General features: G+C 34.5%; 3 protein-coding genes across 3 annotated transcripts; all 3 read left to right on the top strand.

Annotated features, from left to right (window-relative positions):
• The first annotated feature begins 116 nt into the window (after positions 1-116).
• On the top strand, positions 117-4,265 carry LOC139768856 (uncharacterized). The gene is made up of 2 exons (XM_071699466.1): positions 117-1,200; positions 2,209-4,265. Exons 1-2 carry the CDS (start codon positions 718-720, stop codon positions 2,503-2,505), a joined length of 780 nt encoding a protein of 259 aa, XP_071555567.1. The 5' UTR covers positions 117-717; the 3' UTR covers positions 2,506-4,265.
• A 792-nt stretch (positions 4,266-5,057) lies between these two features.
• Positions 5,058-6,565, top strand: Nxt1 (NTF2-related export protein 1). The gene is made up of 4 exons (XM_071699467.1): positions 5,058-5,301; positions 5,718-5,804; positions 5,879-6,023; positions 6,325-6,565. Exons 1-4 carry the CDS (start codon positions 5,293-5,295, stop codon positions 6,504-6,506), a joined length of 423 nt encoding a protein of 140 aa, XP_071555568.1. The 5' UTR covers positions 5,058-5,292; the 3' UTR covers positions 6,507-6,565.
• A 115-nt stretch (positions 6,566-6,680) lies between these two features.
• On the top strand, positions 6,681-11,696 carry LOC139768855 (cytochrome P450 CYP12A2-like). The gene is made up of 9 exons (XM_071699465.1): positions 6,681-7,379; positions 7,588-7,828; positions 8,150-8,393; positions 8,593-8,789; positions 9,016-9,217; positions 9,495-9,651; positions 9,950-10,198; positions 10,614-10,829; positions 11,272-11,696. The coding sequence occupies exons 2-9, from the start codon at positions 7,612-7,614 to the stop codon at positions 11,377-11,379; spliced, it is 1,590 nt and encodes a 529-aa protein (XP_071555566.1). The 5' UTR covers positions 6,681-7,379; positions 7,588-7,611; the 3' UTR covers positions 11,380-11,696.
• Positions 11,697-11,731: the final 35 nt, after the last annotated feature.

The following is an 11,731-nucleotide window of genomic DNA, read 5'->3' as shown; positions in this document are numbered from 1 at the left end:
GCCACTAATGCCAAAAATGACACGCGATCCCGTTGAAACGGAGATGGAGGGCATTGGAGGGGACACTCATATAAAAGAGAAACCACGTCCGCGTGAGCTGGCGTGAGCTGTGAGCTCAGCGTGTCGCGCTGAATGGGTTCTCTCTTGTGAGTCTTGTGTAAGTATCCCTTCCATCTCGTTTCGACGGGACCGCGTGTCATTTTTGGCATTGGTCATGGCTCACGGCTCTCGTCCGCTCTTTCATTTCTCCCGATGCTTCCGTCGAGCTGTGTAGCTGTGTGTAGCTCCAAGCTGACAATACAATAATTTCCGAGGAAGCGTGGCACGGGCAGCGCAGATAACCACGGCTAACGACGCAACAAAAAAAAGGCGAGAGAGAGAGAGGAAAGAGAGACTCTCCGATGACTTGGACTTCTCCGAGGGGACTCGATCGGCTCGATTTCGTTCGTGGGAGGATGGAGAAGGGGGAGGGCGCGTTTTGACGCACGGTGGCCACGGTGCTCGTCGTCGATCGTGTCATTCGTCATTCGAGGAACGCACGTCGCCCGGCGCGGTACACCCCGTACACCTCCCGTGAGAACGTTATTCCTCCGTTACTGATTACTCTCGGCTCTCGATCCGCCCCGTCAGCGCGCGCGAGCACGCGCGTATATATGTGTGTGTGCGGACGCGTGTGTGCATGTGTGCGTGGCCGTGCTCGATCCGTGGAGGGCCACGATGGATTACGTGCAGATAAAGGACATCCGCGCGGGTCAGAAGAACATTAACGTAGTGTTTATCGTTTTGGAGGTTAGCCACCCTACCATCACCAAAGAGAACCGCGAAGTTCGAACGTTCAAAGTGGCCGACAGCACCGCCTGCATGAACGTCTCCATCTGGGACGAGCCCGGGCAGCTCCTGATGCCGGGCGACATCGTGCGGCTCACCAAGGGCTACGCGTCCGTCTGGCGGCAATGCCTGACCCTGTACTCGGGCAAGAACGGCGACATCCAGAAGATCGGCGAGTTCTGCATGGTGATCAACGAGCAGGTGAACATGAGCGACCCGAACCCGATGCTGTCGCAGCAGCTGGTCAACCAGAGCGGCTCGGGCCCGCCTAGCAGCAACGTCAACGTCAACGTCAACGTCAACAACAGCATCACCAACAACGGCAACGCCAACGCCAACAGTATCTCGGGTCAACCGGGACGGCAGCCTCTGGTACATAGATCACCGACAGCGTCACCCACGACGATTCCACCGGCGAGGCGGCACGGCACTAGCGATAGTAGCAATAAGCGCCGAACTAGGCGCGGGTCTAGGCGCGGTGCTAAGCGTCGCAAAATTTTATAAATTATCTTACCTTCTAACTTGACGTTCTTGTCGTTATTGTCGAATTACATTCGAGACATTTTGCAAGCGCGACGGGGGTACAGAGCGCGCGGGACGATCCCTTCCGATGTTGAATTGAGAATTATGCAGTCTCGCATGGTGTTTTCGTCGTTGTGTTTTATTAATTGGCAAAAAGATATATCTGGAAATTAACATTTTAACGTTTCTTTTATTACAAAATTTATATTACGTTTATTACAAAATTTTTATATTACGTTTTATGTTAAGAGCCGCTTAGGTACCTGCAATAGACTTCAATAAGTGCGAAGTCTAAAAACACATTAAAAAAACCGTTAAAAATATTGATTATGTTCCTGCTTTTTTTTTCTTTAATCCTTTATTACCTTTATACCCTTTTTTATTTAACCCGATCTAAAAACTATTGCTCGTAAATGAGTGTAGATCAAGCATTTCAAATCCTCTTGATTTTATTTGGTCTAACATGGATCAAAGACTTTTTATCCCCTGGAGGAACTCAGGAATCTTTACTTGGGGATCTCAAAGGTATGTTTGTCGATCATAATCGCGTATAGATACAAATGCTTGAAGAATTGTGCGATAGGTTGTTATAATGCATCGTATCGAATTCGACTCGACATTGGATCACGAAGGTAACTTTTAACGTAGCTTAATTAAGGGCCACTATTTCCAACGCGCGTCTGTTAACTTTCAGAATAGCTAATAGAAGTTGGCTATTTTGAAAGTTAACTGTCAGAAGTTAAAAGACGTTGGAGATAGTCCCCTGAACCTTTTGTGTTCGAGAACGTCTTGCCATACTCGATAACGTCGAGTATCTAGCCTATTCCGATTGAAAAGGACACATGTAATCTGTCGTAGGCGAGTCAGAGTAACACAACGGCTCCTGGTAGCGGATCTGCGGCGAGTTCGACGACCGCGAAGAGCGGAAACGGCAGCGGTGGTGGCAGCGGCGGCAACGGCAGCACTACACCCACCAGCGGCGGTGGAAGCGGTGGTAGCGGCAGCGGCAGTGGCAGCGGCAGCGGTTCAGGTCTATCCGGAGGCTCGGCACGATACTCCTCGTCGGACTCGACGACGAAATCGGCGCCGACGACTAAGAGCAACTCGCGCGGGCGCGGCGGCTACAGGAATGGCGGTCGTAGCGACCGGAGATAACACACGAGAAGGAAGCTGATCATATGCGTGTAAACGAGCGAACGAATGAATGAACGTGGTGCGCGCGACAGATCTGCGCGACTGTGTAATATATTGTTTCCTCGTTTCTTTAAAATTCTAGCTCTCGACGGGGGTCTTGTCGAAAACTGGGGAACCACTTACGTATCGGGAACAGCGGCCGACCGTCGCGTTGTCGCGCGAGGTATTCCCTGAGAGCGAACATGCCAAGTTCCGTCTTTTAGTAGTGGATTTAGTAGATAGATTCCACCTTCGCGAGCGATTCTGTCGCTATAATGTTTCGAATCGCTTCAGACATCATTTGAAATGTCGGATCTTCCAAGAATCTCTTTAAAGAAAGCCATTTTCTTTCTTTATTAAAAAAATAAATTATAATTTCGACAAATGTAATGGCCAGTCTACAATGAGTCGTTAGTCGTTAGTCAGATGTCGGAAAAAATATTCATAAGCGTATCGTAAGGCAATCGGAAGTCTGTAATCGGCGATCGTAAGCGATTAGCCAGATGCCATCTCTTACGATTACAGACTTCCGATTGCCTTACGATACGCTTATGAATATTTTTTCCGACATCTGACTAACGACTAACGACTCATTGTAGACTGGCCATAAGTCTTGAAAACATTGAAAGTCAAATTGATTAAAATTTCTCGCGAAACAATAGAAATTGTACTGTATAGTACTGTATGAAATGTATTTATATAATATTATAATTGTATATTAATTATTTAAAATTTATATTAGGATTAGTGAACATTATAGTTAATATTCATTAAGATTAATTTAAATTTGTATTCAGAATTTGAATTTTGTTGCTTGTTTTCGTTTAAGAAAACGTTTAAGAAAAATGTATAAAAATTGCCAAGATTTTTATAATTGTTAAGGCTGTTGCGTTTCTTCTAAAATTTTCTTGGAATCCTCTGATTTTGTACAATATTTCTAAAGTGATTCGAAGAGCGTGCTTATTAATACCGTCATTACTCGTCGATAGCTCGAAATTTTAAATTATTCCTATTCCTATAATTGGAAGTGTCTCGCTTCTAAGGGAATTTCTCCAGAGTATACTAGATAAGCAAATCCTTTCTTGACATTCGTGACATCCTTATTGGATATGCAGGGTGATACTTAATTACATACAACAAAAACAAAAATACAACACAGTATTTGAAAAAAAAAATAAAACTAATGTGGTGAAAATTGCTTCATTAGTATGAAATTATTGTATTAATACAATAGGACCAAATTAATCGAAATTTTCGAGAAGGAAAAGAGAGATGCTCGTCAAGATAGACGAATATTCTTAACACCTCTTAGATTTAAAATTTATTTGGTGCGGACAGATTCTAGTCAGCTACATGTATTTGCTTATCTAAAGCAACTGTTGCCAGGAAAAAAAATTATAAGAAATGCTGTGTTGCAACTAGATGTTTAGGAAAAAACATTTGTTAATTTTAAAATATTATGCATATTTACTTGATGTATGTAATTAAGAATCACCCTTTACTATATACATATGTATGTTTCATATAATCTGTCGCGCGAATATTCGTACCGGAATATATCAAACATTTTGAGTTTATCCCGACGATTATCCTTGATTAACTATTAAACCTTAAACGACGCAAATGGGTTATTTACTTTGAGCAGTTCATACGTGCAATCGGGACCGATAAGAAATATTACAACACACATTGTAATAATAACAAACAAATTGTATGGTGAAAATAAAAAATCAAAAACTGGATATGGAAATCCCTTTTTATATGCCTGCGATTAATTCGCTTGAGTAATTGTCAATACATGTCAGATCTATTTGTATTTCGACTAAAAATACCGTTAAATATATAAATTCGCGATAGAATATTATTTCGAGCAGAGTTTATCTCGTGATCCATCTTATTTATGGATGACGGGATACATTACTATCTGGGACAAAAAACAACTATGAATAAAACTCAACTAAAAAGATTCGGTGTAACTTTTAATTTAATTTTTAATTTTTATATAAATGCATAGTTATTGTTATAATTTTATATTAATATATTAGTAGTCAATCGATTCTCTGAGTAATTTTATAAAAAAGATTAGAACCCGAGAGAATAATATAAATAAATAAATATATATATTTATTGTAATATATACATTGAGCACTTTTGGCGTAATATTTTTTTTAAGTCCAAATGTATTTTTTAATTCTATATATATGTATAAGTTAGTTCGAAAATGTGAATAGCGCGCGTGTAAACGCGGAGTTGGTTAAAAATTTAATAAATGATATTTTAAATTTATTAAAATATAATTAATCTATAGTAAATGTTATTTTCTACTTAATTACCATTTTATTAGCCCTTTCACGTCGCGCGTTCGTGTTTCGCACATCTTACAAAACAGTGTAAAATTCTTTCCGGCTCATGGCCGATAAAAGCCACATCATTTCGAGACAATCGTAAACATAACGTGTTACCCGTTGGAAACAATTGTGGACATGGCTACGTAGTTCAACATATACGTTTTGTGTATATAGAGGCGCTAGTGGACAGATAAACGATCGAGTTGGTCAAGGAACAGGCTTACTCCATGTAGTATTTCGCAGTTCGCACTAAAAACGGAATGATTTTTCGGTATTGAGAATACTGATGGTTTAATTGAAATATTCTTATTATTGCTAACATTGCATTGCTGCATTCTGTGTATTTTGTGCGTCTGACGCAAGGACGCATTAGATTTTGACGTATAAAAATTTTTTGTTTTGGACATATATAATAATCGAGATGGAACAGGTATTGTGATACATATATAAATTATGATAAACATCTAATAGTTGCTTTCCATTTACACTCAAGTGATCTGAGTCACTCAGTTATGTGAATATTTTATACTCAGGTAAGATTTGTATTTACCTACTTATTTTGGTGATAAAGCTATCGCATAATAATACAGATCCATAACCTCACTTTTAATGTGAGTTTATTAGATTCATTAAAGCACATGGTCTCTCGATTGTGGATAAAAACTCAGTTGAATCTCACTTCCCAGCATGCAAAAAGAACGTGCATTCAACTGAGATATGACCTCACAAGTGAGAATTATCTGAGTTTTGATGTAAATGGAAAGCAACTAATATGTTCATAAAATATATATTTAGAATACTTAATTATATTTGCCTCTGATTTTTACATCTACGCTCGTTTTATAGGACTTGAAAGCTAAAATTGATCAAGCTTGTCGCACTGCAGAAGAATTCACAAAACTGTACTACGAATCTTTAGACAAGCGGAGATATGTAAGTAACAATAATACTGTCAAACGTATTCTTTCTTGATTATATATTTTAATTTTATATGTAATCTGTCTTAGCTGATTTCAAGAATGTACATGGATAGCGCTACTCTGATATGGAACGGAAATGGGGTAACAAGCAAAGATAATATACAAAAATTCTGGACGGATCTACCATCTTCAGAACATAGTGTTCATACTCTTGATGCTCAGCCAATTACAGGTAAATGCTAATAATTGCATTATTCTTAAATAAATTATGTTAACTTTACTTGTATTTTTTACTGTAAAAATTTATACATATTATTACATATTACATTGTATTTTAATTTGTATAACTTAAATTTTGATAATATTTTCAAATAAATTCTTACTTTAATACTTGTATGTAATGATATATTCATATTTTCATTTCATATATAACATTTATTTTAATAGCACGCGATACCAAAAGATTGCTATTTAAATTTATCTTCTGTCTTCTGTCTATTTAAATTTATCTTTCTGTAATATGTTAATAATAGGTCCAGAGGTAGCCAACCAATTAACGTTTCTCGTCAAAGTCGGTGGCCAAGTGAAATACGACGACAAGAATTCAAAACCGTTTAATCAAACCTTCTTAATTACGGCTATGGGTGATAAATGGAAAATTGTAAGCGACTGTTTTCGAGCACAAGAACTATTAGATAATAATACAACAAGTTAGTATTATTGTATTAAGTAGGTGTTTTAAGAGTATAATAAATATGTTATTTTATACCGTGATGTATAACTTAATTTTTATTTTAATAAATTTCTTTATTGCAATATGTATAATATATGACCCACATACACACATATATACATAGATGTATGAAATGAGATTAACAATATATGTACTTATTTGAAAACAAGAACGAAATAATTTAGACAAGTACTAGATATTGCTATCAGAGACAAAATTCAATTGTAAAAAAGATAGATAATTTTTTTTATTTTTTTTAATCTTTTAGATCAATGTATAAAGGCAATATTTAAGTTTTGTATTAATAAATTAGTATGCTCGTTGATTCCTTAAGTGTATAATTTTACGAGAAAGATTAGAAAATACACACACAAGACAGAATATAAATAAAATTATTATGATAAAGGAAACGTGATAGAAAATATAAAAATGAATTTTTCCCTTATATTCTAAAGAATAAAATTTTATATTGTCAAAAACATTGAGACAAAGGAAAGTAAGTTACCGGTTTTATCTGTGTGACCCATCAAATGTTTACCAATTTATTGCGATGAACACAACAAGATTGTTAAGAACAACGGACATTAAAATCATTAAGGTCAAAAACAAATCGTCAGAAAGAAGTTAGCTTTCGTTTAGTGCGCATGGAGCAAGGAAGAGGAACATCTGTCGATCGAAGAACATCGAATCTGTAGAAGAAAAAAGATTGAAAGATATATGCCGACACTAAAATTATTCAATTCCTTTTAACTTTTTTACGCAGTATTACTCGAGTATAATACTTTCTTTTAATTCTGATAGTGCGTTTTCGAAAACCACGGTACGAGCGAACTGACAATTTTACATTTTAATACGGTACGTATTTCTCTTCTACGATATTCCATTAAATAATTGTTAAGTTTAAATACATGTTAATTATAATTATAGTTATAGTTAATTATAATTAATTATAACTTTTATGGCAATGTATCACTATGTATATATATCAATATATATAATTATACATATTGAATAAGTACTTGAGTTAATAATCTTGTAAAAATCGTTCAATATTACGTTGTAGAAAGTCTAAAGAAATCCGATAAGTATGCCACGGAATGCCAGATTTTTTATTCACGGAATCAACGATGTGCGTTTGCCATCGAAAATGCTATGTCGCGCAAGATCTATGAAAATGAATCCGATGGGATATAAAACAGTTAAAACTGACAATACATCGCAATACGCACGGCCGACCAAGGATATTCCTGGTCCAAAAGCACTACCTTTCCTTGGCAATAGCTTCAGATTCATGCCTTTTATAGGTAACAATTATTTCGTCCATGTATTCAATCGCGCATAGAAGGTCTACACAAATAATGTCAGAATCATAATAGATATGATAAACAGATTCGAGTCACTTTACATGTTTAGAGTTTTTGTGTGTTGTTATTTAACATATGCAAACTTTTTTGGTTCTGACACATTGAAATAAAAATAAAGATAAAATATATTTACACTTTATATTTATCTATATATATTTTATAACTGGTCTATTAATTCTTATTAATTTATCTAAAATTATTTTTTTCATCCCCTTGATCTTTCATTTATATAAAAATCAATTATTGGCATAAACGATGCAGGTGAATACTATAATGTCAATGTTCTGACACTGATGCGGATGCTGCGTGATAAATATGGCAATATCGTTAAATTAGACGGCCCAACACAGGAACAACCGCGTATCTTTCTATTCTCTCCGGAGTTGTGTCAGGAGATGTATCAGTTGCAAGGCAAATGGCCATCGCGAATCTCCCTGGAGCCCTTGCATTACTATCGCCAGAGCAGAGAACACATCTACAACGGACAGTACGGCCTCGTAACAAGGTACGACCATTAGGAAGAATATAACGAAACTTTTGTATCCATAACGCATTGATGCCCAACAATCTTTTAATTTTTAATTCTTTTTTTCCCCACTATTTCTTTCTTATGCTGATATCTCTATATATAATATCAGCTTGTAAATTGTATATGACGTATTATATTTCCTTTCTTGGTAAAAATGATTTTTTTCTGCATTTAGTCAGGGAGAATCGTGGCAGGACTTTCGATCAAAAGTCACTTTGCCCATGATGCGACCGGACATAGTCAAAACGTATGCTAGACAGATCAACGAGATAACCAGCGACCTCGTAGAGAAACTGCCAGCATTGCGAGATCCTAAAATCCTGGAGTTGCCAAGTGGCTTTATGAACGAATTATACAAATGGAGTTTAGAAAGTAAGTATGCGCGTATGCAAGTGAATCGCAAGACTTTCATGTATCGTCGATATTTCATAATTCCCTTCAAAAATAACGCACCGAAAAAATGATGCAAATATAAGCTCTGTTTGTAACAATGTTGAATTTATGAAACAGAACTTTAGAAAAAAATTCTTTTATATTATTTTATTTTTATATTGAACTCGTATTATCATAGCTGATAATCTATTATTATAATTAACAGTGATGTGTTCAATTGCGTTAAATTGCCGAATGGGATGCTTAAAGCGCAATCTTGCTGTGGACTCGGAACCGCAACAAATGATTAATTGCGTACAGGAAGCGTTCGATCTGATATATCGTTTGGAAAATCTGCCATCTCTATGGAAAGTGTACAATACGCGGAACCTCAAAAAGCTATTCCATGCTTTGGATACAATTAATGCGTAAGTATCGAAATTTATAATCGTTATACTAAATGCCAGAGAGCATATTATTTGCAAAATTCTCGCGAACTTGTTGCTTTTAATCACTCTTCATATGTCATTTTTTTAAAATAAAAATTAATATATATTTTATTTTTGTTATTTTTATTTTTGTACTTTGCTTGTATATAACTTATCTTATATGTCGAAAATAAATAATTTAAAAGGCAACTTACTCGTTACCATAATCGGCATAAAATTTATAAATTCTTTATAATATAAATTTATAATTATTTAGAATATCTGAGAAACATGTCGAATTCGCTAAAACGAAATTTTTGGAGACAGCAGATAATACGAATCTAAAAGATCGCAGTATATTAGAAAAACTTTTGAGTATCGATAAACAAACAGCTCATGTAATGGCTTTGGATATATTAATGAGCACTGATACGGTAAATATGTGGATTTTAATTCAATATCTGTGAACGATAAAAACGATCTAGATGTTTCGCGTTATTATATAATCATATCTTTTATAAACAAAATTCTTCCAAAGCAAATAACAATAACATAGTACTAATGAATGGTTACAATATTTTAAGTTTTTTGACAGTTCTGAACAATATATAGATGAAGTATGTTACTTATATATTCGTAATAGGCTATATAAAATTAAGAAATCTTATAGCAGAATTAATAGAATTACTAGAATTAAAAATAAATAACATTTTTTATTTTATATATATATAGACTAGCAATGCAGCTGGCGCTTTGCTATATTATATCGCAAATAATGTGGAGAAACAGGAAAAATTGCGAGAAGAAGCAATTTCTGTATTACCTGACAAAACCACGCCTATTACAGAAGACATCCTGAAGAATGTACCATATGTTAAAGCCTGTATTAAAGAATCTATGCGACTGTTTCCCATTGTCAGTGGCATTTTAAGAACTATGCAGACGCAAGTACCCATAGGAGGATACACGATACCAGAAGGAGTATGTATAATATTCTAGTATTTTTCTATATATTACAGACCGTAAGATTTATCAAAATTTAATATTTTATTAATACTGATATCAAAATATTTTTTGTCGAAATATTTAAAAAATTAAAAATGCATTTAAAAATATGTAATTAAAAAATCTAACAGTCATTTTAGGTAATATAACAAATAAATTCTGTGAGTCACAATCAATAAATTATGAATTCTTTAACGAATTTTAAATTATTTTTCGCCAAATGTGATTAAATGCCATCTGCATACCATCAGTATTTCATAATTTTTAACATCAAGTATTAAAAATTAAATTTCTATTAAAGTTTACTTTAAATTAAATGACAAATAAAACTTTGTGACCCTCAACTATCTGTTCATGTCATTCTCAATGACTCCTTCCTACATGTCATCAGTCAAACGTTATGGCTTGTCACGCGCTGCTTTCGATGGATTCCATATATTTTCCGGAACCAGAGAAATATATTCCCGAGAGATGGATGCGGGGTAATCTCGAATATGTATCATACAAAAAATTGCATCCCTACGTGTACATGCCTTTCGGGTATGGTGTTCGCTCTTGTGTTGGACAAAGAGTCGCCGAGATGGAGCTCATGATATTTATCTTGAAAGTTTGTAAACTTTTATTATTTTATTATTTTATTATTTCTAACATTTTTATTATTTTATAATTTGTAACATCAAATAACATCTTAATAATTGTGAATCCGCAAAGGACTAAATATAATCTCGCAAATTCCTATTGACATTGTTTCTCCCATTATAAAGAATTTGAAACTATAATCTCATATCCTGCTTTACACGTGTATAACAATGTAAATAGATATAATAATTTTTTAACAAAATTATTTTCTATACAGAATTTAATAGTAGCTTTCCTAATAGGAATAATAAGTTGCAGAAGCATTTTTAAATCAATTTTTATCATTAATTTTTACGATAGTTCTCATACAAAACAACCGCGAGCACCTTGCCCTCCAAGTTATTTTCATATTTTTGTCACGTTGTAAATTGCAAAAGAATGTGATATATAAAAGTGTGTTTTTTATATAGGTCGTACGAAACTTCCGGATTGAATGGCATTATGGACCGCTCGAATACAAGAGCCAGATTGTAAACTCAGTAACATCGCCATTGCGATTCAAAATCATCGATTTATAGATCATTTCCAATCTTTCCATAATTTAATCGTTTTGCGGAGTACTTCAATATTATATAAATATATAATGTTATGTCCAAATGTATTCAAATGATATGGTATAAGTATACAAGGAAATAGAGCATTTATACAGAAAGTTAATTTAAATAATCGTAAATTTTTTCATATAAATGTTTATTTCTCAAAATTAAAGTTTCATCCAATTGCTAATACAATACGCTAAATAATTTTATACTTGTTTTATTTATTTTATTATTGCAATAAGTGTTTAATGAAAGAAATTAATAATCATTGATATGTATAATCTTAATGTGTGATATCTGAATCTCGTCAAAATGATTAAAAATTACAATC

The sequence above is a fragment of the Temnothorax nylanderi genome, unplaced genomic scaffold, assembly GCF_030848795.1.
Source record: "Temnothorax nylanderi isolate EJ_2023f unplaced genomic scaffold, tnyl_v1.0 TNYL_tig0018_pilon, whole genome shotgun sequence".
NCBI lineage: Eukaryota > Metazoa > Arthropoda > Insecta > Hymenoptera > Formicidae > Temnothorax > Temnothorax nylanderi.
This window is presented reverse-complemented; position numbering and strand designations above follow the sequence as displayed.

Coding starts and splice junctions, on each gene's coding strand:
- LOC139768856 (XM_071699466.1), top strand. CDS start 718: ATGGATTACGTGCAGATAAAGGACATCCGCGCGGGTCAGAAGAACATT. Junction 1,201..2,208: donor AACCGGGACGGCAGCCTCTG/GTACATAGATCA, acceptor AATCTGTCGTAG/GCGAGTCAGAGTAACACAAC.
- Nxt1 (XM_071699467.1), top strand. Junction 5,805..5,878: donor CTTTAGACAAGCGGAGATAT/GTAAGTAACAAT, acceptor AATCTGTCTTAG/CTGATTTCAAGAATGTACAT. Junction 6,024..6,324: donor TGATGCTCAGCCAATTACAG/GTAAATGCTAAT, acceptor TGTTAATAATAG/GTCCAGAGGTAGCCAACCAA.
- LOC139768855 (XM_071699465.1), top strand. CDS start 7,612: ATGCCACGGAATGCCAGATTTTTTATTCACGGAATCAACGATGTGCGT. Junction 7,829..8,149: donor CAGATTCATGCCTTTTATAG/GTAACAATTATT, acceptor TAAACGATGCAG/GTGAATACTATAATGTCAAT. Junction 8,394..8,592: donor CAGTACGGCCTCGTAACAAG/GTACGACCATTA, acceptor TTCTGCATTTAG/TCAGGGAGAATCGTGGCAGG.